The 24,873-nt window shown below is 65.6% G+C and overlaps 3 protein-coding genes across 10 annotated transcripts in view; all 3 read left to right on the top strand.

The window, feature by feature from the left end:
* Nucleotides 1–161: 161 nt before the first annotated feature.
* TMX2 (thioredoxin related transmembrane protein 2) lies at nt 162–2,460 on the top strand. Of its 4 annotated transcripts, XM_080619468.1 has the most exons (8): nt 162–367; nt 648–708; nt 842–955; nt 1,303–1,379; nt 1,453–1,559; nt 1,655–1,720; nt 1,808–1,937; nt 2,046–2,460. In XM_080619468.1, exons 1-8 carry the CDS (start codon nt 179–181, stop codon nt 2,181–2,183), a joined length of 882 nt encoding a protein of 293 aa, XP_080475594.1. In that variant the 5' UTR covers nt 162–178; the 3' UTR covers nt 2,184–2,460. The 4 variants fall into 4 exon arrangements, with proteins under 4 accessions (XP_080475594.1, XP_080475593.1, XP_080475592.1 ...); XM_080619467.1 differs by having other exon boundaries at nt 1,655–1,937; XM_080619466.1 differs by having other exon boundaries at nt 1,808–2,460.
* A 153-nt stretch (nt 2,461–2,613) lies between these two features.
* Nucleotides 2,614–4,031, top strand: SELENOH (selenoprotein H). Of its 2 annotated transcripts, XM_080619537.1 has the most exons (5): nt 2,614–2,796; nt 3,182–3,328; nt 3,395–3,540; nt 3,614–3,727; nt 3,801–4,031. In XM_080619537.1, exons 2-4 carry the CDS (start codon nt 3,183–3,185, stop codon nt 3,712–3,714), a joined length of 393 nt encoding a protein of 130 aa, XP_080475663.1. In that variant the 5' UTR covers nt 2,614–2,796; nt 3,182; the 3' UTR covers nt 3,715–3,727; nt 3,801–4,031. The 2 variants fall into 2 exon arrangements, with proteins under 2 accessions (XP_080475663.1, XP_080475664.1); XM_080619538.1 differs by lacking the exon at nt 2,614–2,796 and having other exon boundaries at nt 3,162–3,328.
* Nucleotides 4,032–11,008: 6,977 nt separating this feature from the next.
* CTNND1 (catenin delta 1) overlaps nt 11,009–24,873 on the top strand; it is a gene marked incomplete at its 3' end in the record, with an annotated part of 28,440 nt that continues 14,575 nt past the window's right edge. For all 4 annotated transcript variants that reach the window (XM_080619131.1, XM_080619132.1, XM_080619129.1 and 1 more), the window contains exons 1-3: nt 11,009–11,172; nt 23,654–23,771; nt 24,544–24,861. In XM_080619131.1, the coding sequence (XP_080475257.1) occupies nt 24,667–24,861 (195 nt within the window). In that variant the 5' untranslated portion in view covers nt 11,009–11,172; nt 23,654–23,771; nt 24,544–24,666. The remainder of the gene's footprint in view (nt 11,173–23,653; nt 23,772–24,543; nt 24,862–24,873) is intronic.

Here is a 24,873-nt window from a genome sequence, read left to right on the forward strand (position 1 = left end):
CGCTCCGCCTCGCCGCGATTGGCAGAGCTCCGCTCAGGCCCCGCCCACCGCCCCGGTTGCTAAGAGACACTCAGTCCGAGCCTTGTGATTGGTCTCTCCTCTCTTCCTTCCTCACTGGTATGCCGGCGTACGGGTAGCGCGGCGGCGCGGTTCGCCATTGGCCGTCGGGCCGGGCAAGATGGCGGTGGTGGCGCCTTTGCTGGCGCTGCTGTCGGCCGTGCCCGCGCTATGCCGCTGGCTCGCCCGCCCGTACTACCCGCTGTCCGCGCTGCTCGCCGCCGCCTTCCTGCTCGTGCGCAAGGTGCCGCCGGTCTGCCGCGGGCTGCCCTCGCAGCGCGAGGATGGGAACCCCTGCGACTTCGACTGGGTGAGGCGGCGCGGCCCGGCCCGGCCCGCTGGCTGGGAGCGAGCAGCCCCATAGAGATGCCCCGGCCCTGGTGCGGGGGGGAGCAGTGCTCGTCGGTGCAGGGGCAGCCCCGGCTCCAGGGGAGGCAGGGAGCGGGCAGCGCCGCGGGGCCAGCGGGGCCCCGTCTCTGTGCCATGCGGGGCGGGAGCTGCTCGCCTGTGGCTGGGGGCGGCCACTCCCGGGCTCTGCGGCCGTAGCGGCCCGAGGGCGCCTCCCGCTCACGGCGTCTCTCTTGTCCCAGCGCGAGGTGGAGATCCTTATGTTCCTCAGCGCCATCGTCATGATGAAGAACCGACGCTCCAGTGAGCCGGGGCCTGTGCCGGGGGGGGGCGGGGCTGGTTGAGTTCTGGAGGACCACATCTGGTCCCCACTCCCAACCTCCCCAGCTCCTGGTGGGATCTGGCCCCATCGTCTATTCCTCTCTCTCTTTCCCAGTCACAGTGGAGCAGCACATTGGAAATATTTTCATGTTCAGCAAGGTAGCAAACGCCATCCTCTTCTTCCGCCTCGACATCCGAATGGGTCTGCTCTACCTCACACTCTGCATCGGTGAGACCTGCTGGGGGTGTCCCATAGCATGGAGGCAGCAGTGGTGCCCCCAGGCCCTCAGCACCCACTGTTCCTGCTTGTCTTCCGCACCACACGGCTGGAAGAGCTGGAGCTCCCTCTTGCTGCGGGGTTGGCTTGTGCCTTTCAATGCAGGGGAAGGCTGCAGGTGTCAGGAGCCCGTGGGCAAGGGGGGGCTCAGGAAGCATCTTGATGGGGAAGGGAAGTACCTGACCCACGGCTTGCTCTGCCTTGGCTCCCCAGGCTGTTCTGGGGAGGGAGGAACCTCATCCCAAACCCTGCCTGGCCCTTCCAGGCACTGTGGGGGGCTCAGGGGTCTGTCGTTGCAGTGTTCCTGATGACCTGCAAGCCCCCACTCTACATGGGCCCCGAGTACATCAAGTATTTCAGTGACAAGACCATAGATGTGAGTATCCCCTCCCCATGGTGCAGTGGGCTCTGCCTGCCCACCTACACTGAGCCCCATGTCCCTGTGGTAGGAGGAGCTGGACCGGGACAAGCGGGTGACCTGGATCGTCGAGTTCTTTGCCAACTGGTCCAGCGAGTGCCAGTCATTCGCTCCCATCTTTGCCGACCTCTCTCTTAAGTGCGTGATGCCTGCAGGGCCCCAGCGAGTGGTGGGGCCAGGGCTCTCATGACGCTCACAGGGCACTCACAGCCGCGTGTCCCAATCCTCCCCAGGTACAACTGCTCAGGGCTGCACTTCGGGAAGGTGGATGTCGGCCGGTACACGGACGTCAGCACCAGGTATGGGCAGCAGGGCTGGTGCTGGGGCAGAGTCCCCGGGAACTCCGCAGCTGCCCGGGGGTCAGTGTCAGCTTCTCCCTGCCGCAGGTACAAGGTCAGCACCTCGCCCCTCACCAAGCAGCTGCCCACCCTCATCCTCTTCCAGGGCGGGACAGAGACCATGCGCCGGCCACAGATAGACAAGAAGGGCCGGGCCGTGTCCTGGACCTTCTCTGAGGTGGGTGGGATGTGCCTCAGGCCCTCAGCTCTGGGACAGGATAGGGCTTGGCAGCCCTTGGGAGGGCAGGGAGTTCCTGGGGGTGCCAGCGCCGCCTCTTGGCCACAGGAGAACGTGATCCGGGAGTTCAACCTCAATGAGCTCTACCAGAAGGCCAAGAAGCAGGCGAAGCCGCGGGAGGAGGAGCTCCCCGGGGGGCAGGCACCCACCGGGCACCCCGATGGTGAGGCCAAAAAAGACAAGTAGAGGCTGCACTGTGCTGTCACCCATCGCCTCCTCATGTCACCCTGGTAGCACCAGCCTCGGGGCTGGGCCTGCTGCCACTCGCCGTGAAGGGAGCTCCCGAGTGGACCCTGGGCGAGCAGGGCCCAGCAGCGGGGCCGCGGGACAGACCCTGCCCCGTTAACGCGCGTCTCATCGCTGACAATAAACGGTTCGTGCCGATGCCCATGCCCGTGCCCGTGTCCGTGCCTGCGCTCGGGGGGCGGGGCCTGCCGCGGGGGCGCGGCCGCCGCTAGCACGTCGCGCTCTGATTGGTTGGCGCTGCGGCGCAGGCTGCACGGCGGGAGGGGGAGCGGCGGGAGCGCGGACGGAACCACTGAACCTGCGGGGGGGGGGAGGTTGGGCACCGAGGTTCCGCCCGCCGCCAGCCGCCGCTGAGGCGGGAAGGGCGAAGGGCTCCTGCGGAGGCGTGGGCCGGGTGGGGGAAGGGGTCCGAGGCCCGGTTCCCGGACCCGCGGGGCTCCGTTCGGCCCCGACCGCCCCCTCGCGATTCCCTCCCTCCCGAGGGGGTTCGGCCGAGTGGCACAGGCCGGCGCGGTGCCCGCGGCCCCGGCACGTGATCAGTGCGGCGCGGCAGGTAGGAGACGGTGGGGCCGCCGCGGGACCCGGGATCCCCCTTCCGCTCCCGGAACCCTTTCCCGCCCCCCCACCCCCCCCCAGGTCCTGGGACCTCTCCCGCCCGCACCTACCCCGTTCTCGCGGCGGCAGCCCTGGGGCCCTCCTTCCCGCCCTCTCCCCCAAAGCGGGGTCCTTGGGACCCCCCTTCCCATCCTCACACAGGGCCGGGGTTACTGGGGATCCCCTCTCTGCCTCCCGTGTCAGGGTCCCGGTGGCGATCCCCCTCTACCCTAGCGGTGGGCCCCTGCACCCCCCATCGCCGGGATCCTGGGCTCCCCCACCTCCCGTGGAAGGCTCCCCGGGTCCCCCCGTTACCCGGCCCCATGGAGCCGCCCTTTCCCTAGGATGGCTCCCCGCGGGAGGAAGCGCGGGGCCCAGCAGCCGGCGGCGGCCGAGGCACCGGAGCAGGCGGATGCCCCGCGAAAGCGGGGGCGCGGCCAGGGCGAGGGCAGCCCGGGGGGCACCGGTCCCCGCGTCGTCATCGAGCACTGGTGAGCCGGGCCGCGGGGGAGGGTACGTGTGTGCCCTCCCGGGTGCTGACCCCCGTGTCTCCCCAGCAAGAGCTGACGTGTGTTCGGGCGCAACGCGGCGGCAGTGAGCGCGGCCCTGCGCGGGGCCATGGCACACCTCGCCGTGGACATCAATCCCCGGCAGCCGCGGAGAAACAGCTTCGAGGTGTCCCTGGTGAAGGAGGATGGCAGCAGTGAGTGCCGGGAACAGGGGGGCGGCGGGGGGGTGGTTCTCGGAACCCCTGACCTGTACCTTCACTCCCCCAGCCGTGGAGCTGTGGAGTGGCATTGGGAAGGGGCCCCCCCGCAAGCTGAAGTTCCCCCAACCAGAGGACGTGGTGGAAGCCCTGAAAAGCAGCTTGGCATAAAGATGGCGGCTGGGTGAGTGAGCACAGGGACAGGACAGCACAGGGATGGGAACGAGGATCACACACTGAGCACTCTCTCCCCACAGCCAAGCTGGGACCAGCACCCATGGTGGAGCGTCCATGAAGAGGCAAGACCAAGTGGGGGGCAACTGCCAGCCCCAGTCCTGTCTCCGATGCTGCAGCTCTGCCATGAGCAGCCACTGCTGGACCCCCCAGCTTCCCCCGCATCCCCCTGCCTACCCTCTTTTCTCCTCTGCATCCCCTCTTTTTCCCCCTATATCCTGCTTCATCCTCTTGCATCCCTTTTCCCCTTCTCATTCTCCAATAAAACCCCACAACTGCTCTGCCAGCTCTGACACTTTATTTCAGCACCATAAGGCCAGAGGTGAGGGCAACAGCAGGGGCAGAGCTGCCCCCCTAGGTGAGAACATCCACCTCCTCATCAGACTCGGATGAGGGGCAGGGCCAAACGCACACAGTGCTGGGGGGCAGGCACAGCTCCAGCATCCCCACATCCACCTCTTCCTCCTCGGGGTCACCTGTGGGGTCCTCCAGTGGCACCAGCCTGCAGCCCTGCTGGGGTGCAGCACACCCCTGGCACTGCTTCCTGCAAGCCACCCATGTGCAGCAACTGCCCGCCTGCCCCACTGCACCAGCACCCAGGGTGGGCTGCGGGTCCATCACCCCCCCATTGCCCGTGGCCACGGTGCTGGGGGGCTGCCTCTCCTGCACCACCTCCCAGCACCCCCCACTCTTCACCTTCCGCAGCTTCACCCGTTGCACGGGGCTGCGGTGCATGGGCTCTGGAGAGTGCAGGGGGGGTGCATCAGCACTCTCCCGTGAGGAGACACTGGTGCTCCCGCGCGGCGTATCTGTACCACCAGGCTCAGCGCTGCTGCCTGCCGCCAGGGGGGAGCAGTGCCAGGTGGGGCGCAGGCAGGAGCGGTTGAGCTGCCGCTGGGGTCCTGGCCTCACCAGGCGTCCCCCCTGGAGCTGCAGCGACTCGAGCTCGGTGACCTGGAGGCGGCGCGCAGCCACCAGCACCTCCTGCACCTCCTCCCATGTGGCCTCCAGCTCGGCGGTGTAGAAGAAACGCACCAGCTTGCGCAGCGCCCCGATCTTCAGCCCCCCCAGCTCCAGCACCACCCTGCCGCCCCGGGGGGGCAGCTCCCGGCCCAGCTGCTCCATGAAGAAGGGGCTGCAGACGGAGAGGACGCAGCAATGGGCCACCACCGCCTCGCCTGTGAAGGAACAGCGGCTGTCACTGCCCTGCAGCCCACCCTGCTCTCCCTGATCCTTCTGGGGGGGTTGCCAGGACCCTGCCTGCAGTACCCCAAAGACCACAGTGCCTCCATGGGCTGTGCTGTCCGCTCACCTTCGGCCTGCAGGACCACGTCACAGAAGACATCGGCGCGCTGCTGCTGCTGGTGGAGCTGCTGGAAGGCCGTGCGGAGCAGGCGGGTGCTGCGGTAGAGCAGCCTCGGGGCAGCTGACGGAGAGCCCATGGGTGCCCTGCGGAGATGGACACAGAGATCAGCACCCGCCTCCCCTGCTCGGACCTGCCCGAAGGCCTGGGACTGGGCTGCGGGGCCGGTGCAGGAGCGGGGTGCGGGGTGCATCCCCCGCGCAGCGCCCAAGGCTCCGCTCGGCCACCAGAGGGCGCCGGACGCGCCCGGTTTGGGGTCAGACCGGGCGGGTTTGGAGCCCAGGCCCAGGCTCCGGCCTGAGACGCGGCCGCAGGACACAGGAACCCCCCCAGCCCGCGCCGGGCGGGCGCGTCCCGCCGCGTACCTGCTGGCAGGGGTGGGAGCTGCCTCTGCGACCAGGGCCGCGACCGGGACCGGGACCAGAACCGGGTGGACGTGGCCGCGACCCCTCCTCCTCCTCCTCACAGCACCCACGTGCCTCGCGCCCGCAGCCTCGCCCAGCAACAGCCGTCGCCATTGGCTCACCCCGCCCGCCCGTCGCGCCCCGCCGGCCAATGGCGGCGCGGCGGGTCTGAGGCGGGAAGGGCTGAGCGAGGCGGGGCGGAGCCATGGCTGTGCGGGCGCGGGGCTTCCCCGGCTCGGAGCTTGCAGCGCTGCCGCCAGGCCCGCGGCCGGAACTTCCCCGTGGCCTTCCCCTGGGGGCTTCGCTAAACGCAGCCCTGGGCCGGGTGCGTGGGGAGCAAGGGGCAGCCGAACCGTGGTGCGGGGCAGAGCTCCGCTGCTCCCGGCCCGGGCACCGGTGAGCGCCTCCCCTATCAGCGCAGCGCGGGGCTCCCGGGCTCGGAGCCCGCCCGAGCTGTGCTTTGGTGTTTGACCGCGGCCTCGTGGGTGTGAAGCCGTGTGTCCGCGGCCCTGCCCCGGAGCAGGGCCTGTGCTCCAGGAGCTGTCCCTCGTGCAGACGGTGCTGCCCGCTTGGCTTGATAATGTTCTGTCATGGTACAAAGCAGCCATTGTGGAACCATCTGCATCAGTCACTCCGTGCACAGGGACAACAATTCCAGCAATCCCAATTGCCTGCGGATATCGGCTGGTCCTGCAAACAACCAGCATGAGCGGATGTCTCAGGAGCTGCAGCAGGACAGCAGTGTTCACTGACACCGTGGATCTTGAACCTACAAAGTGCTCGAACATGGTCTCAGCCCCTGAAGTTTCCGTGTGTCACAGATGGATTTTCACCCGTTTAATGTCTGAGGGTGCTTTTCTTGGTGTTTCTTTCTTTTTCCTCTTGTTTTTCTGTGTGCAAAATGGATGCAAACCGAGAAAGAAGCGAGCCCGATGATGGGTCTGGGCCAGCAGCTGCTGAGGTTAGTGGCAGCCTTTCCACTGACCTCAGGTGGCTTGGAGCCCAGCTGTAAATACCAAAGGATACAGCAAAATCAGTAATTTGGTATCGAAGTGCTATCATATGCTCATAAAAATAGAAGAAGAATGGAGCTATTTCCTCCCCCAGCCCCTCCATCTTCTGGAATGACAAACCGCCACTTGGAAAGCTCAAGCTCCTCAGAAGCGGATGTATCAGACACTGAACAAGTACCCTGCCTGCACAGAGCCTGAATCTGTCCCCAGTCTGGTGACCCACCTGCAGGTCCACGTCCATCCTGCCTCGTCCCTGTGGTCCCATTCCTGGGAAGCACCTTCAGCTGCAGAGACCTCCCCGCAGAAGAGTCACAACTGGCTCTAGGACATGGCTAGCATCCGGGCTCCCCCACTGCTGCAGAACACTTCATGTGGAGCCTCAGCCATAGCAGGGGAGGGAACGGGGAGTTAATATCTTGAGTGGGGATCAGAAGTGAAGCTGGGAGGAGCAGCCATTCCCTCCAGCCCAGGCTGAGGTGCCCAGTGCCTGCCCAGCCCTGCTGCAAAGGGCTGAGCACCGGACAGCAGGAGGGGCTGGCAGCAGAGGCCAAGGTGCTCACCTTGCTCCAGCTGTGGAGGAAGGAGCCACATTTGCTTGTCCATCCCGGGGAGGATGCCAAAGCACGGTTGAACTCTTCCTCCCCTTTGTGTTCTCTTTCCTCTCCCATGGCCACCCCAGAGGCAGGGGTGATAAAAGGGTGAGTGATCCAGGTCTGTCCCTGTCTTTGGACATGCTCAGGGCTAGCGGCAGCTCCTGTCTGCAGGAGGAGCAGAGCGCCAGTTGCTGCAGCCACCTCCTTGGATCACAGGGGTCTGGAGGGCCTGTGGGCTCTCAAGCTGGCAGATGACAGGAGGGGTGAGGACTCTGCTCCAGAGGCATTGGTTACACTCGCCCTGTGCAAAACAGGTCACTGGAAGGGCAGAGGCACCCTCACCATGCCACCTCCCAGCCTATGGGAAGTGCTTGTCAGGTGGAACATGGCAGATACTCCTCTGCCTTGTGGGCCCACTGTGGATCCCGAAGTCCTGCAGAGGTGGCCCTACAGCCTGCAGCCATCCATGGGCAGCCCAGTGTGTCGTGGGAGAGAGTCACCTTTTGTGCCGCTGACCCTCTCTTTACACACCAGGGCCCGTGTTTGCAGCCAGGGTTTGAGGGCTGAGGACGTGCCCGTGGCTCCTGCTGCTGTGTAACGCTCATTCTTTCAGTTCACCCCCAGGTGCTTGGAGCTGGTGACCCGAGGCTCAGGCTGTGCTTTGTCCTTGGCTGGTGGCTGGACACAGCCCTGGGTGACTCAGTGACCAGGAATGTCAGGCAGGGTTTATCTCCTGGTGGGATTCTCTGGGGAGGGGAAGGGATCTCAGGCTGGAAGTGCGCTGGTTTTCCGGGCTGCCTCTGCAGTTGGTAGCAAGAGGCCTCCCCACAGGACAAGTCATATCTTCCCTGTGCCTCCTGAGCCCTCAAATCTATGGATCCTGAGCTGATTTCTGTAAGAGAAAGGAAATTCTCACCTTGGGTCTCACTTGCAGCTGTGATGGTCTCCCAGCAATGTCCCCTTTCGCTTTTGTTGCTCCATGGCAGGGCAGGAGCTGCCTCTTTCCCATTCTTGGGAGGTACCTTGTGCTTTGCTGCCACAGAAGGGAAGGATGGAGGCAGGAGCCTGTGGCTGGGAAAGGCTCTGAAGGCGGATGGAGGCAGGAGATGTGGAGCTGCTCCAGGAGGCGGTCAGGGTGGGCTGTGGACTTGCTTTACTGCCCTGTGCCTGCAGTGAGGGCTGGGAGGCTCCACAGCCCAGGCTCCCCTCCTCTCTCCCCACTGCTGTCTGACATGAGTTGTTCCATCCCCTGGTGCCGCACTTCCCCTTGTACAGGGGGAAGACAACAACCTGTTGGGATTCCCATAGGAAAGGGGCTGCGGAAGCGCCTCGTTATCCTGATTTAGAACAATGCAGCCACCCCTGTGACGGGCCTGAGGCTGCAGCCTCCCCTTCCTCCTGCCCTGTTCACCAGAGAGCATCGAGCTCTGCTGTAAACAGTCTTGCTCTGTCCCGGTGGCTCTGCTCTTGTGGCTCTGCTCCAGTGGCATCCGTGTCCCATGGGTGCCACAGCTGGGTACAGCAGCAGCAGCACTGCAGGGTGAAGGGGGATGTGCGAGATGTTGTGACACAATTCCTGTGAGAGGGCACATTTTTCCCATGCCAGTCCCACATCTCCTCCTCTTCCCAGGAAGCTGTGGGACAGATGCTCTGCCACGGGACTCAGATTGAAACGAGCTGGACCAGCTGCTGGGGGAGTAGACACCAGAGGGTCAGGGCTCAGCCTGTTTCGAAGGTAAGCACAGGTAAGCATACCTTGCTGGGTGCTCTGGGGGCTACTGGGGCAGGGCTGAACCAGGAGCTGGAGCTGATGGACCCTGTCCAGCACCATCCTGCAGCCCTGAGGACAGGAGGCGCGTGCCCAGCTTCAAAGAGGCCTGGCTCCAGCTCCAGCTCGGAGCCCGCAGAGGCGTGTTCTCACACAGTGTTTAGCCTTTAAGTACTTTAAAGAAATTCTTTGTGAGCCGATGTGGGGCCGCCCCATGGTGGTTTCTCCGCACCAGCACTGCTCTGTGCTGGTTCCAGCCGTGCTGGCCGCTGGTTTGTGGGAGCTGATGTCCAATCACCCTGGCAGGGGTTGTGCCAGGGCAGGCAGTGCTGGGGTGCAGGGACGGGGAGGGACAGGGTATCACTGCTGCTGCTTCCCTGAAGCTGTCCCTTTGGAGGGGTCACAAACCCCTGGAACTGCCAGGCCAGGACTCTTCTCCCTCCTTGTCCCCAGGGCTCAGGGGATGCAGCCGCCTTCCTCCTCATGTGGGTGAAGAGCAGAGGAGGGAAGCTGAGGGTTGTGTGCTCCGGGAGTGGTTCTCAATAAGGGCACAGGGCCGAGAGGGACCTGACTTTTGGGTGACCGTGAGGATGGGGGGGCACTGCGATGAATTGGTTCCCTGCTGTGGGATGGAGAAGCCCTCCCTCAAGGAGCAGAGGCCAGCTCTCCCTGTCCTCTGCAGCCCTCAGCCTGAATGAGCTGGTTTACAGATCAGGGAGGATTTTGGGGTCCCAGGCCCCCATCATCTCCTTGAGGGTGCCCTTCATGTGCATGGGTCCCACTTCTTGTGGGTTTTTTGCCACAGGTAGCAGGCGCTGGCCAGGGACCGGTCACCTCCTTCAGGCATTCACAGGCTGCTGTCGCCTCTTCCCCACCTCCTCCTCACCTCACTAGCAACATGATTACCCCAAGCATCACCTGTCCCCCACCCAGAACCTTTCCCACCTCTTATTCTCTTGTCTCACTGACGGCTTGGCCATCAGGGGCCCGCAGGATTACCCCAGTGCCTGAATCTCACCAGCTCAGGGCTACAGCCACTGGCAGGGGACTGGGATTTGAACTTCTCCCAGGTGAGGGGCACAGGCAGGAAGGGGCCGGCTCCTCAGGACTTCCTCCAGTCCCAAGGAAGGGAAAGTCCCTCGACTCTGGCCCCGCAGCATGGAGCAGCAGCAGCAGCATCCCTGGGACGGAGGCTGCAGCCTCTCAGAGCGTTGCTGGTGCTGCAGGCACAGCTCCCTGCCTGGATCAGTGCATTTATTAAACCTCACGTTTCGATTCCCTGCCCTGGGCTCTACCCCCGTGATTCGGTGCTGTGGCCGAATCCTTCTCCTGAGCCGCACCGGCGGCTCCTTCCCCATCTGCTGCGAGAGGCGCCGGGACCTCAGCCCCCAGCCCAGCCAGCCCTGACCCGTGCTGCCGGTGCTGGCGCCGGCCACGCGGCTCGGCCCGCGCGAGGGGCCTCCAGCACGGGCCGCGTTGCCCGCGGCGGGGCCTGCAGGTCACAGCCCACACCCCCGGCATCGCCTCCTCCCGCCACGGAGCGTCCCGCGCCCACGGCTCGGGTGAAAGAGCCCGAGGGACGCAGCGGTGGGGGTGCGGGGACGGAGCCCTTCGAGAAGGAGCTCCCGGTGTCAAGCGCTGGTGGGGGCTCGTGGTGATCCCCCGGAACGAGCTCCAACCACAGCGGCTCCCGGAGCCGGAGCGGTGACCTCCCGGTGGGTCTGCAGCCCTGGGCGACGTCACGCGGCTGCGCTGCTCCAGCGGCACGGGCCGGGCAGCGGGCTGGGACCCCTCCCGGGGCAGGATCCCGGGGGCGGGCCCTGGGCCTGCAGGGAAGCCCCTGCCCGGGGAGCGCGCACCGCGAGCGGAACCCCGCCGAGAGCGGACCCCGCGGGGGCCGGACCGCACCGCGGACAGACCCCCCCCCAGCCCCGCTCGGGCGCTGCCCCCTCCCGCCCTCAGCGCGGCCGCCATTGGCGGGTCGGGGCCGCGGAGCGCGCTGACGTCAGGGGGCGGAGCCTCGGCCCCGCCCCGCCGGAGCAACTTCCATTTTAGGTGCGGGAGCGGCGCGGCGCGGCCCGACCCGACCCCTCCGCCCGCGCTGGCATCGGCCCCGCGCGGCGCCGCCACCGCCCGCACCCGCCGCGAACCCCGCCGAGCGCCGCGCTCCGCTACCGCCGCGGACCCCCGCGGGCCAGGCCGCGCCGCCGCCGCGGGGCGGGACCGCCCTCACCACCACCGGAGCACGGCCACGGTAAGTCCCGCTGTCGTGGCCGCGCCGCTGCCCGGGGACGGGGGAGGGAAGCCGGAGCCGGCGCCGGTCAGGAGCCCCACGCCCCCGCGGCAGGAGGGGGCCGGGTCTGCCCTCGCCCACCCCGCTCCTTCCCGGGGGGGCCGGGGCACGGCCGCGTTCTCCCTCCGGGCCCGATCGGTGCCGGGCCCCTCGAGTCCCGTCGCCGCCGGGGGGCCGGGAGCCGGGCGGGGCCGCGCCCCAAGGGCCGGCCGGAGCGGAGCGGTGGTGCCCGGCCCTGGCGGGGGCGCTGGCGGGACCTAGCCCGAGAGGGGCGACACAAAGGCAGCTGGGCCGGGCGGCCGCCGCGCTCCCCGCCCGGTGCCGGCCCGCCTCTGCCGCCCGCCCTGCCCGGAACAAAGGCAGCCCGTGTGCCAGCTTCCCGCGGCCGGCACCGGAGGGCCCCCACCCCGCTCCCTTTGTGCGGGGGTCAGCTCTCGGCTTCGCCGCGGGTCTCTGCTGGGCACGGCACCGGGCTCCGGCTCTGCTTCCCGGGGTAGTCCCGTCTCGGCAGCCCGCGGTCGCCTCTGCCCGGCCGAGGGCGGGCTCGTTTCCCGGTGTGTGCTCTGTCCGCGCCTTTGTTCTGGCAGGGAAGGGGCTGGAGTGCCCGGAGAGGGTCGAGTGTGCGCGGAGCAGGCGCCCCCACCTCCTCCCGGGTACGTCTCCTTAGAGAGCTCGGGGCTCAGAACCGGCCCGGTGGAGCCGCCCGCCGGAGCCGCGGAGAGCAGGTGATGGCGAGAGGCTTCCAGGCGAGGCACGACTCTGCTGGGCCGGGCCCGGGGTCTGGCTGCGCTGTCATTCAGCCCCAGCTCAGCGGCCTCCCCCCGGCGCCCTTTGTGCGGAGCCGGTGTCCTTCTGCTGCATCGCCTCCTGCAACGCGGGCGCTCCTCCCGCCAGCGCCGCAGGGACTCGGCTGAGGGTGAATGTGTGAGAGCTTGGGGGGCTCTGAGGGATTCCGGCGTGTGCGAGGCACGGGCGGGCCCGCGGGATGGGAGCGGGGGGTTCCGCTGTGCCCGCGGGCTCCGAGCCGGGACAAGGGAGCTTCCCCCGGTGGTTGGGGGGTGGAGGAGCCTCCTCTCCACAAAGGCTCGGGCCCTGCATGGCGCCGGCAGGACAGGGGCGCTGGGTGTTACCTGGGCTGCCCTCCCCAGCCGGGAACCCGTGGTGGGGCTGAAGGTTGCTGTACCAGGGCTATGGCGCCCGGCCCTGTGCTGACTTCTGCCCAGTCGCTGGTGAGTGGACGGGTGTGTGGGGGTCTAACTGCAGTCCTGCTGTTCCCTGCGCTGTGCAGATGCTTCTGGACTCTGCTGCCCGGTTCTTGGGGTGGGATTGAGAACGGACTTGTCCTGGGCTTTGCACGGAGCAGGGGAAGCTCTGCGCTGCCGGGACCAGGCCCTTGGTGCTTGCGACTCCTGCTCGATGCCTCCATGCACGTGCCTGGTCTCCGTGCTCTGAGGACCTCCTGCCCGGGGTAGGTGGGGTCAGGGCTGGCTGCACATGCTGTGTGTGGCAGATCCGTGTAGGGCTGTGGGTGCTGGGAAGAGTCAGAGCAGGGTGGTCACTGGTCCTGCCCAGGGTGACCTCCCTGCTCTGTGCTGCTCCAGCGCTTCCCTGGAGCAGGGTCTCCTGCCTGTCCTGGTTCCTCGTGTGCTTTAGAGAAGAAAATGCAGTTTTTAGGAGTGTTGTGCTTCCATGGACAGGCTGTGGCCAGACTCTGCTGCAGGAGGGACTGCAGTGTGCAGCCTTGGCTGGAGTCTGGTGCGGAGCCTTCCTAGGAGGGGTGGGAGGATGAAAGCTGTTTCAGTGGAGTGTGGTGGGGCTGCCTGGGCTAAGCCTCCTCCCTTCCGACATGGAGGTCAGGCCCCAGTCCTTGTGGTTGAGGAGCCCTCGAGGCCATCTCTTCCCTAAGGATGGGCTGGGAGTCAGGCGATGCTCCAGCCCAGACCGCAGCTGGTGCCTCTCCCCTTGGGTTACCGCTCATCCCTTCCCTCCTCCACCCTCTGGCATGGAGATAAGACCTTGGTCCATTGTATCTGTGCTGGGGGTGGTTTTAGGACACCTAGAAAATAATAGCCTAGATTGGCCCATGCTTGGGAGGTTGTTGTCTTCTCAGAATAGCTTACCAATGTGTGTGACATCAGGGGAGAGAGCTGGCTCCATCTCTTGCTTTCTCTTCCCAACAACTCCTCAGAACTGTCTCTCATTTACTGCTGACAAGGATAGACCCTGTCCCAGGCTGAGCGGTGCTGTCTGCAGGGCAGTGCAGAGCTCTCCCCGGGCTCTAAACCCCCCTTTGCAGAGTGGCTGTTTCCCCATCCCGGCCTCGCTGGCAGGGGAGCAGGACCCGGAGCTGGTTTGGTCCATAAAAGGCAGCAGGTGTTGCCTGATGCGGTGACAAAGCCCAAACCTGTTGGTGATTCAGGCAGCTCCGCCTGCGACGTGGGCTCGGCGCAGGAGGCCGGAGTGCAGGAATGCTGCTGGAAAGGGGCTGGGTTTACCGGCTCTCGACCGAAGTCCTCGACTTCCCCAAGGTGGCCACAACCTTCCCCTCTGCTGTGTGTCATCGAGGAGGCTGCTGGGGGGGAAGTGGTTCTTGGAGCCAGTTCTTGTCTGGAAACTCCCAGCCGCAGCAGGGCCATGAGTCCGTCTGGCTCCTGCCTGTCTTGTGCTTGTTGCTAATCCGCCTCCCTCCATCCGGGAAGGCCAGTGCTGGAGCTGGAGCTGCTTCAGCACAGGGGTGCCTGTCCCCCCGCTCGCTGCACACAGGGCCTGCCCTGGGGAGTAATTCCCATTCTGTTCCCATGTGAGCTCAGCCTGCTGTGGGCTCCTTGTCCTCCTGCAGTGCTGTTCCTGTCCCTAATTCCCGTGGAGGAAGCGGGGGCTGCTGCTTCCTTGTGTGACCCACAGGAAAACCGCCCCTGTGGTGCGGAGGGGCAGAGGAGGTGGCTGCGGGGTGTGGGGCAATCCAGTGACTCAGGAGCATGGGGTGCCAGGCGTGGTGCTGGGATGGGTGAACCCTGAACCGGGCTGCCCCCACCGCTGCTGTTTCCAGCCCAGAGCAGCAGGTTGGAGGCTGCAGTGGATGCCTGGTGTGTGTGGGCCTTGGCTGAGGTGGGGAGGAGTCTTGGCTCCCTGCATCCCTCTGCCCAGGGACATGAGCTGTCCTGCAGGAAGGCAGTGACTGAAGCAGTGCGTGCCCCAGAGCTTGTCCCCAGCCTGCGGGTCCACAGTGACTTTGTGCTGCAGAGCTTGCACCCACTGCAAAGGTGCTTGTGCCAGCGCGGGTGGGGGAGCTGGCCCAGGCTGATGTCTCATTTTGGCAGTTCATTGCCCACATGTTGGTGCTGATGGAAGCAGGATTGCTTTTGTGTCACCAGAGCCCTGGTGTCTCGGGGTGGCTCTGAGGCTGTGGAGGTGCCGCTGGGGTGCTCATAAGGGCAGGGGTGCACGGGCTGGCTGCACGACACAGCAGAGCAGGCTCGGTGGGGTGCTTGTCCAGGCCAGGGGCCACTGGCTTTGCAGCACAGATAGGGAAGGGTCTGGGCAAGTTGGGGAAGGGATGTGAGCCTTAGGAGCAGATTCCCTGGTACTCTTAGGTTGTGAACATTGGGGCTCCTCAGCTTGGAGAAGAGAAGCTGCGCAGAGACCTCAGAGCAGCTTCCAGTGTCTGAAGAGGGCTACAAGGATGCTGAAGAGGGGCTCTTTGTCAGGGACTGGAGCGATAGGATGAAGAGGAATGGGTTCAAACTGAAACTAGAAGATTCAGGTATAAGGCAGAAGCTCTTCCCTGTGAGGGTGCTGAGGCGCTGGCACAGGGTGCCCAGAGAAGCTGTGGCTGCCCCATCCCTGGCAGTGTTCAAGGCCAGGTTGGACACAGGGGCTTGGAGCAAGCTGCTCCAGTGGAAGGGGTCCCTGCCCGTGGCAGGGGTTGGAGCTGGAGGAGCTTTAAGGTCCCTTCCAACCCAAGCCATTCCATGGTTCTCTGGCCTGGCCGAGGTGTTGCTGTCCTGGGAGGGCCTCTCAGACTTGTGCAGCTCCAGGGGTGCTGGGGGATGTCCCCCCTGCACCAGGCCAGGCTGGGTGGCTCTGGTGGCAGCAGGGGCAGGACCTGCTCCTGCTCCTCCATCCCAGCCCCGGCTCTGTGGGGCGTTGGCCCCAGTTCCAGCGAATGCTGCTCAAAGTTCACGGGCTTCCTGCTGCCGGCCGCGGGCACGGGGAGCCTGGGGGCAGCGGGGGCCCTGCTCGGGCCGCGTCCCGCAGGGAGCAGGAGGAGCTGCTCTCCCCTCGCCACACTGGGTAGGACAGCGCGTGCCTGGGGCTGCGGGCTCCTCCCGGCAGCGAGGGTCCGGGGTGGGAGCTGGGGCACCCCAGGAGACTCTGGGCAGCCGGGTCCACACGGGCCAGAGGGAGGGAGGAAGGCGGCTGCTGGCCTCAGCCCTGTGTGTTCCCATCGCCCCGGTCTCGCCTGGTGCCTGGGCTGGGCCTTCCCAAGGAGAGCTCCCACCCCCCAGGGCTGCTGCCCCCGGTGCTCCGGGTCCCTCGTGCCCGGGAGGCGCTGGAGTGGGGCCGCGGGCCCGTGGGGAGCAGCGGTGGGAGGCGGGGAGCGCGTGGAACTGCAAAGACGAGTTTTTCCGAGTGGGAAGCGCCGGGTGGGCCGCGCCGTGCTCGCGCCGCTGGCAGGGCCCTTGCCCGGTGCCGGAGCACATTCCTGGGGCGTGTTGGAGCTCGCCGTGCTGCCGGCGCTGCCTGGCTCCAGTGCGGGCACCGGGATGTGTCATCCCAGCGCCGCGCACCGGGCTCTGAGGGGGAGCAGGGGCAGCGCGGGCGGCTCCGGCAGGGATCCTGCGTGGTTGTGGGGAGCCTGCTCCGGCCCTGCCCCTCTGCTGCTCCTGTTCGCTGGTTTCCCTGCAGGAGGGAGCTCCCGGGGCCCTGCAGCTCCCCTCTAGAGTACACGGGGGTGGCACACATGAAACCTGCTCCCCCTTCATCTCTGCCCATCTCCAGCAGCTGCTTTGGGTGGAAGAGCACTTCCCTTCTCCACTCCCCTTCTGTAGTGAGGGCAGCTGCCCTGGGCAGGGGGGCTGGATCGGCCTGGGGAGCAAAGCTGTGGCAGCAGCCTTGGTCCAGGAGGGGGTTTGTGACTGTGCTTCCCAGGAATGCCCCCATCCTGCCTCTGGGAGCCTTGGGAACACCGCAGTGGTTCAGGTGTGCGTTTGTGTGCTGCTCGGCTGGTGGAGTTGTGCAGATGAGCAGCTGGGGGGTGTGAGGGGAGGCCGGTTGGGCAGTGCATGCTCACTTCCAGCCTTGGTGAGCAGATGTGCTGGGAGTAGGCTGTCGGTGCCCCTACAGATAGCTGGGGCATGGTGGGCACAGCCGTGTCCTCCTGGGGCTGGAAGACAGCATCTTTCAGCCTCTGCTCATAGGATACTCCCAGCCCTGGGCAAGAATGTGATACCAGCACAGACGAGGAGCCCTCCTGTGTGTTCCCCAGATGCAGGGTGCTCCCAGCAAGCGGGCTGGGTGTCTGGTGTCCTGGGTGCATCGTGCTGACCTGGCTCGAGCCAGGCTCATGGTGCCCGTCCCCAGTGATCCCAGCCTGGTTCCAGGGTGTCTGCGTGCGGGCTGGGGGTGGTGGGGAGAGGCCCTTGGCAGGACGTCGTGTTTAGAAGCTTACAGGAAAGGGAAGTCACGATGTCACCTCCTGTCTGACCAGGAAACGCAGGTTTCCTTCCCTTCAGCTCGGGCAGGAGCTTGGGAAGCCACTTCTCAGGGAGCAGCAGCCAGATGTGGCACCAGCAAGCAGTTTGGGCAGGGATCTGGAGTAGGGTGAAGTCCTGCTGGCCCTTGAGCAATGGCCTGTCCTGCTTGTCCCCTGCTGCTCTTCATGAGCTCTGGCTCGTGCCAGCCTGTGCGTGCACCGTGCATGGCCATGGCACTGCGGGGACTTGGAGGCACCGTGTTGGGACTTAGCTGTTACCCTGCGGGGCAGCAGCCCCTGCCCCACCCCAGCTGTGATTTGGTCCCTGGCTCTCACCTTATGCTTCTCCAGTGGCTTTTCCTTCCCTGCCAGGGCTCCGGCCTGTCCGCTGGTAGGGAGCAGGCACCTGAGGAGGTCACCTCAGTGGGTGCTGTGCCAGGGGGCTCCGGCTGCTGCTGCCCCTGCCTGGCTGGCTGCACCCCAGCAATTACCCCCAGGTCGCTCCTGCACCCAGGGCTTCGTGGCTCCTTGGTGGCTTGAGTGTCCTTGCAGGGCAGGCGGATGGATGGTGCCGGGTGCTCTCTGGATGAGCCCAGGGGTGCAGTTCCCACTGTGCTTCCAGTCCAGTGCTGCTGTGCACTGGTTGGGACTGGGTGCCGGGGCCCAGCACGGCTGCAGGTGTTGGGAGAGGAAATGAGCTCAAGTGCCTTTCCTGGGAAGAAGGCTATAGAGGCTGCAGTGAGGGCTGTGCCGGGGAAAGGGACCCAAATCTAGGTGCTTGTTTGGGCTGGTACCGAGTCCTGCAGCTCTGCATCCCGGGTTCTGCTGGGAGGGGCTGTGCAGGATGGACGCCTGCTATGAATGCTTGCGCCTATGGCCCAAGGGAGGACGGCTTCCCTTAATCCTGCTGGGAATGTGGACCACCAGGCTGTGGCCTCACTGCCTGGGGACGGGCATGAGCCCTTGAGGAGCTAAATATGCCCCTTGGACAGGGTGCCAGCACGGGGGGGCGGTGCCAGAGTGGCTTCACCAAATCTGCCCTGCCCTTGTCCCCCACTGCTGCAGTCTCCCGTTTCATGGAAGGGACTTTGCTCCCTGGGCCCTACCGGCACAGCCCTTATCTGTGCAGAGCCCGGCTCATGTTTGCTTTTGCTGCGGGAGTGGAGCAGCTGAGTGGGAAAGTTCAGCCTGGCGTGGGTTTGGGGAGAGCTGGGTGCGGGGCAGGGTGCTGGCATGGCTGAGCCCAGAGGCTGCATCCCCTCCTGCACAACCGGGGTGCCAGCAGAGCCCTGTGGCCGTGGGGACACCTCACGTCCCCATCGCGGTGGCTGCTGCGCCTGGGGAGCTGCCCTGGATCCCCCCTGCTCACCTGGGCCCCCGCGGGGCCGCCGGGGTGAAGCCGGACCCGCTGCCTGCCGGAGCGTGGCCTGCCCCGGGAATGCTCTGGCCCCGTTCCCGGAATCCGGCGCTGGGTGTTTGTTTGCTGCTGCGCCCCCGAGGTCTGGTGCTACTGTGACAGGAAACGGGAACGCCGGGGGGAGGGAGGCAGGCGGCCGGCTGGGGATGTGCCTCTGAAATCCCTTTGTCCCTGCCGAGCGCTCAGCTGCGAATTCCCACCGAGCACAGAGAGCCGCCTTTGTGCTGCAGAGCGCTCGGCATGGGAATGCGCTGGGCCCGGGGGTGCGGGCTGCGGGGCTGGGTGCCGGGGACCCGGCCTCGCTGCTGGCCCGGGGTGGGGGCACCCACGCAGTGGTTCCCAGCGGGAGTGGGGTTTTGGGGCGTCCTGGGGCAGCGGGATGCTGCTGGCAGGGAAGTTCTGGCCCTGTGGCCAACCTGTTTGGGGGTTGCAAGTGCACAGTCTCTACCTGGAGCCCTGCGGCTCGGCTGCCTTCCTACCCGGGGGGGCTCAGCCTCTTTGCCCCACAAGCACTGCTGGGAGCTCCGTGTCCCGCTCGCCGTGGGGCCAGTGCGGCGGCCGGTGCAGGGGATGGCAGCTCTGCTGCCCAGCCTTGGGGGGAGGATCTGGTCCCGTCCCGTGTCCCGCCTGCGCTCAGGGGTGGTCGGAGTCCACTGGGCCTCCGGCGTGCGGGTGGAGGAGGTCTGGCTCTGACCCCACGATGCTGCTGTCTCCTGCTGCCTCCTCCTTCATGCCGGTGACCTCGGGCGGGGCAGGGACAGACCCGTTCCCCAGGGGATCAGCCCACTGTGTTTCACAACCCTCGGCTGTGTCCAGACCCATCCCGCAGACCCGACGGGTCTTGTTCATTTCTCGGTCCCCCATGCTGGGGGGATGATGCGCACGCTGCTTCCCCCAGCCCAGCCGCCCCGCCCTGCCCTGCCCTTATCTCTGCCTCCTTATCGCCGCGCTGGCTGCGGGCCCGCTCCCTTACAAGGTGCGGTGTCGCCGCTTGCACCTCCGCAGCTCTTTCGTCTCTGGAGGGCGGTGTTCCCAGCGGCCCGGGCGCTGGGGGCGGCAGGCGAGGCCGCCATCCGCTGCTGGTCCAACCAGTCGGGCGCGCTGGGCGGGGGCGAGCGGCTGCAGGCTCCCTGCCCGCTGCCGCTCCCGGTGCTGGGATGGGGCAGGCCGGAGCCCGGGGCGGTGTCTGACCCGCCCGCGGGAGCTGCCGTTGTCCTCCGCACCCGCCGCCGGTCCGAAGTCTGGTGCTCCACAACCTGCTTCCGCGGAGAGGCGCAGCTGAGGGCCTCGGGCAGGACACGGGGGAGCGCCGGGGCCTGGCAGGGCTTGGGCAGGAGCTGGAGCAAGCTGCCCTGCACAGGGGAAGGAGGGTGCCTGCCTGGGGTGCTGCTTTGTGGTGGGCATGGTCCTGCCTCTGGGTGCTGGGAGGGAAACAGCCATGGCCCATGCAGGGATGTGGGAGCTCTTGCCCACCATCAGGGGTCCCCTTCCCGTGGCTGAGGCCTGCGGTGCTCTCCTGAGCTGAACACTGGAGCAGATGAGGTGGGATGAGCTGGGGCTCGTGGGCTCTCTGCCCAGCACCCGCTGTGCTTGGCTAGTGTTGGTGCTTGCCACCTCAGGCGGGCTGAGGGCTGATAGGTGAGCCTGGACCCTGTGCTTAGGCAGGTGGAACGATGCCAGAGATGCTGCCTCATTTATTTTTTAGCTAATTGAGACTGACCAGAAGTCTGTGGTGAATTAGCAGGGCTGTGAACCTGTGCAGAGCAAGCAAGTGTAATGCACTGCAAGCGCTCAGGCGATTGCAGGCTTGAATTATTGATGGAGTTTCAGTTTTTCTAAGTGCATCATGATGGCAACTGGAACCAGGAGCAGAATTTGTTGCTTCCTGTCTCTCTGGAGGCCAGGGTCTGGTGCTGAGAGCTGTGGATGGCTTTCGAGGGGCAGACAGCTCCTGGCTCCCCTCGGAGCCCCTCAGCATGGAAGGACGAGGCCAGTTGCTTGAGCAGCGCTGCCATTTCTCTTGTGTAAAGGATGTGCTGGAGCAGAGCAGGGCTGGAGCCGGTCCTTGGACAGCCCCAGGCAGGGGGCTGTGTGCTGGGGGTGCCCCACGCTGTAGCGGGTGCTGCCTGCCACACCTGCCTGTGTCTTACCTGCCAAACCCTGGCCTGTGGTGTCCCATTCCCCACCCGCCAGCTTGGCCTGGGCCGGGGGCTGAGCTCTGTGGCTGACAGGGAAGCACTCCTGGTGAGGAGCCCTCACAAGGCTCGAACCCCATCCGCTGGCGGCGGTGGGTGCAGGTGAGCTCTGGCTGGGCATGGGTGCGCCTGGGCCCTCGGAGTTGTTTTTCCAGGCACAGGGTTTGCTCTGGATCCCGCTGGGAAGCAGGGCAGGGAGTTTTGGAAGGACGTGCCATGTTAGGGCTGCTCTCAGGGGAAGAGCTCTGGAGGGCTTGGTTAGGTTTAGGGTGTTGTTCTGGTGACTACCAAGCCTCTGCTTCAAGCAGGAAGCTGGGAGATGAGACAAGGCAGAGGGATTTGGGTGTGAAGCTTTCTGGATAGCTGTGTTGGTCCCTGGGTCCCCTCGCCACCCGGAAAGTGCTCTGGTGCTTCTGCCCCAGGGCAGGCGCTGCTGGGGTGTGTTTTGCCTCTAGGCTTTGGCTTTGCCCTGGCCGGAGCCAGCTCAGCTATTCTTGGCTGCTGGGTTTTTAAGTGCCGGGTGTGTCAGCGAGTGCCTCTCTTGATGAGAAGGCAGCGACTGTCAGGGTCTGGCTTTGGGGAATGCTCTGTAGTTGTCTCTCCAGAGGCTGGGCAGGAGGGGGGGAATGGGCGCAAAGCGATCCCTGGAATGTCACCCTTGTGAGATCCAGAGTGCTTGGCTGCAGGCGCTCACGAGCAGGGGGCTGTGAGGGGGCTGCCTGGCCGGGGCTCTCCTGTTGCCCCCCTCCCTGCCTTGCTTTGCAAATGAGCTCCGGGAGGCAGTGAGGGGCTGTGCCATGCCCAAAGCCCCTGCCCGAGGGTCTCCGCAGGCTCTGTGTGCCAGCCCGCAGGATGCTGGGGTGCTGCTGGCGGGCGGCTGCGGGCAGCGCCGGCTCCAGCTCTGGCCCTGGCACTGCCTCTCAGTAATTATGTCTTTAATCCTGGATCGATGGAGTCTCGATGGCTGGGACGAGTGCGGAGGGAGGAGGCGGTGCTGGTGGTGGCAGCCTCAGGAGCAGAGCTGGGGGAGCCCCCCCTGACCGCGGGTACCCCCGTTCTGCTGGTCCGTGGTGGAGCTGTGCCCCTGCTCAGGTATGCAGCGAGAGCTCCAGCCCTGACCCCGGGGTGACCCTGCTGTGGCTGCTCCTGAGCAGCTCCGTGTCGATGGCTTTGCAGAGCCATGGCCCCCCCAGCCCCTCCTGTGCCTGCCCTGGTGCAAGAGGCTCCCTAAAGCCCCTTGGCTGCCTCCTCTCCCTGAGGCTTCCTGCTCTGGTCTGGGGGCCCAAAGGGGAAGGGGGGGGCCTCTGTGTGACCCCACACATCCTCCTGCCTGGGCTGGAGGGGCCTTGGTGAGTGCAGGGGACAGGGAGAGCTGTCGGGTGAGGGACCTGTCCTGTTCCTTCCCCCTGCTGTTGTGTTTACTCCCAGTGGAAGGGACGGGAAGGAAACAGCCTTGGCTGCTCTGGCCTCTTATCTGGGGCCCATGAGGGCCCTGCAAGCTTCATTGTTAGTTCCACATTCTCCGGGCTGTGTTCCCAGGGGGACGTGAGAGGTGGGGACGTGGCACTGGGGCAGCGTTGCTGGCTCTGTGGGGCTGCTGATATCTGCTGGGGCTGCTGGCTCTCCTCTGCCTTCCCAGAGACCAACCCTGCTGCTCTGCTCTTGCTGCTTACTGCTGAGGCTGCTTGCCAGCAAGTGAAGCCCGTTCACAAGAGCAGGGGCTCAGCTAAATCTGCTCTTGAGGCCAGCGCGCTGGCTCCATCCTCACGCACCCCAAAATCTGCCTCTTCTGCATAGAGATGGTCAAGGGCTGCCTGGGAAGGTGTTAGATGGGAGCACAGCTACTCGGGCAAGGTCGTGTCGAGGAGTATCTCTTCTCTGCAGCGGCTGTTCCTGTCTTTAAAAGGGCTCAGTTAAACACCGTGCTGGAGGTGAATCACCACGAGCCAGGGGGGCTTTGGCAGGGTTCTGGGTGTTCGCAGTGTGGGGGGGGGTAGGACCATCCCTGACCTGATGGGGAAGTCTTGGACGTTGCAAGATGTCCCTTGTCCTGTGGTTGAGGGCTGGAGCTGGTGGGTCCAGGCTGCCTCTCCTCAGCGCCTCCCTGCGGAGCTGGGCCCTGCAGCCCTGCCCCGTGTTGGTGACCTCCAGTGGGTCCCAGAGGCCCCGGGTCTGTGCCCGTGCTTGAGGTGCTTTGGGTGGATGCCCACCAAAACTGAGTGTGTGACTCAAGGGTGAGAGTCGGATGCGTCAGCGCTGCTGTGGGAGGCACCAGGCCTCTCCTGAGCAGGATCCCTTGCAAAGCCACGGTGCAGGTGAGACCTCCAGCAGCAGGGTCAGAGCTGCCCCTGCATCTCCATAGAAGGCTTGGGGAGTTGGTGTGCTGGAAGAAGCCTCGGGGTGTACCTGTCGCAAGGTGTGGGGAGTGGAGGACCCGGGCAGGAGCCAGGAGTCCTGTCTGGGACCCTTCAGGAGCCTGCTTGGGCACTTGGACCCGGGGTGCAGGCTGGGCAGCGACAATCCCAGCCCGGCTGGGACCGAGCACTGGGAGCTGGGGCCGGCTGGGGTCCATGTGCCACGGCTCCATGGGCACACGTGGGCATGGGTGGAAGCGCTGGGGTTTTGGTGAGGGCAGATTGCAGGGTGTTGGTGAGCGGACGTTTGAATGTGCTGAGGCTTGTGCAAACCAACCCGGCCTCACGGGCCCGGTCGTGGCGGTGCTGTGGAGCGCGGTCAGTGCCAGGGCTGCAGGGAGGAGCGGGGGGGCATTTCCAGAAGGGCTCCGTGTGGATGCGCTCGAGGGAGTTAATTCTCGGGGCCCTGCTCCGGCCCCGTCTCCCCGGCGGGGGCAGCGCCGCTGCCGCGCACCGTGGGAAAGCAGCCGCGGGCGAGTCCCCGCACGCCTGCGCGGGCTCGGGCAGAGCTGCGGGCCCCGAGGGCCGGGCTGAGCCCGCCCGCCTGTGCCGCTGCCCCGGCAGAGGGAGGGGCTGGGGGCTGCTGTGGGAACCCCGCCGGCCCCGGCTCCGTCCCCCGGTGCAGAGGGGTGGGAGGGGAGAGCCCGTTCCCGGCCGCTGCCTCCCCCCTGCCGTTTGCGTTCACGTGTGTGATTTTGACCTCCTCCTGCTGTCCCTGCAGCTCTCTTCCCTCCTGCTTCCTCACTGTGGTGGCTGGGCTATTCCTCCCATGACTCTCTGCGTCTGACCTGGCTGTCCCGTGCCTTTGCCAATCAAACCTGAACTTCTTCCTCTGACAGGTCTGTATGGAATAATATTGCCTTTCTCTGTCAATTGTTGATTGGGGTGTGCTGCTTCACTGCCCTTCCTGGGGAGGGGATGTTAGAGGGGTCCAAGCCAGTGACCATCCCTAGATCTGTGGGCTGAGCACTTCCTGGGGTAGCTGCAGACTTGGGAACCCTGGTGAGAAGCTGGAGGGTGGTGAGTTTTGGCAGCAAAGGGACTCATCGGGTCCTCTTTAGGGGGATCCTCTCCGACTTCGTCCTCTTTCCTGGGTAGGAAAGAGCTGTGTTGTGGAGGCTGTGCCCCCACCTTGTATCATACTGAGGAAGAGGGAGTATATAAGTGACAGCGTCTCCCTCCTTCCCTGGTGAGATAATGGGATGTGGGTCACTTCTCATTCTCTGGGAGCATCCCCTGTTCTGCCCCAGGACCTGCCCTCCCCTCCCTGAGAGCAGCAGTTCTGTGAGGCCTGAGGAGGGCCCTTGTGGGAAGAGGAAACCTCAGCACAGAGCAGCTCCTCTGACCCTGGCTCAATCCCAGCTGCTTGCTGTGATGGGGGAGCACTTTCTGACCCAAAGTGCCACTTCTCCAAGCTTAAATCCTGGGGCAGGGAACATCCAAGTCATGCCTGGGCTGTGCTGCCCCAGGACCCTCTTGCCAGCTTGCTGGTGGGTGGGAATGGGTGGGAATGCCACGAGATCATTTTTTCCCTGTTCTGAGTATCTGTCTCACTGAAATCAGTCTCTTCTGACCGCTCTTCTCCCTCCTTCCTTCCCGAATCCCATGCAGTGCAGAGAGGGGCTCCTGCCCTTCTGGGTCACTTTTCTTCCCCTCGCCTGACGCCAAGCAGCCTCCGCTTGTGCCTCCCTGTGCCCTCCATCCCACCCTGCCCACCCTGGGCACCCGGCACCCATGGACGACTCGGAGGTGGAGTCGACCGCCAGCATCCTTGCCTCTGTCAAGGAGCAGGAGGCACAGTTCGAGAAGCTGACGCGGGCGCTCGAGGAGGAGCGGCGCCACGTCTCAGCCCAGCTGGAGCGAGTCCGGGTCTCCCCGCAGGACGCCGGCCCGGGCTTGGCCAACGGCACGCTGCCCCGGCGGCACCAGGTAAAGCCCCAG

Source organism: Psittacula echo, assembly GCF_963264785.1.
Source record: "Psittacula echo genome assembly, chromosome: 5".
NCBI classification, from domain to species: Eukaryota; Metazoa; Chordata; class Aves; order Psittaciformes; family Psittacidae; genus Psittacula; species Psittacula echo.

Excerpts from the sequence above, each read along its gene's own strand:
- TMX2 (XM_080619466.1), top strand. The coding sequence starts at position 179 with ATGGCGGTGGTGGCGCCTTTGCTGGCGCTGCTGTCGGCCGTGCCCGCG. Across the intron at positions 1,380-1,452 it reads TCAGTGACAAGACCATAGAT|GAGGAGCTGGACCGGGACAA; the intron begins GTGAGTATCCCC and ends TCCCTGTGGTAG. Across the intron at positions 1,560-1,654 it reads TTTGCCGACCTCTCTCTTAA|GTACAACTGCTCAGGGCTGC; the intron begins GTGCGTGATGCC and ends AATCCTCCCCAG.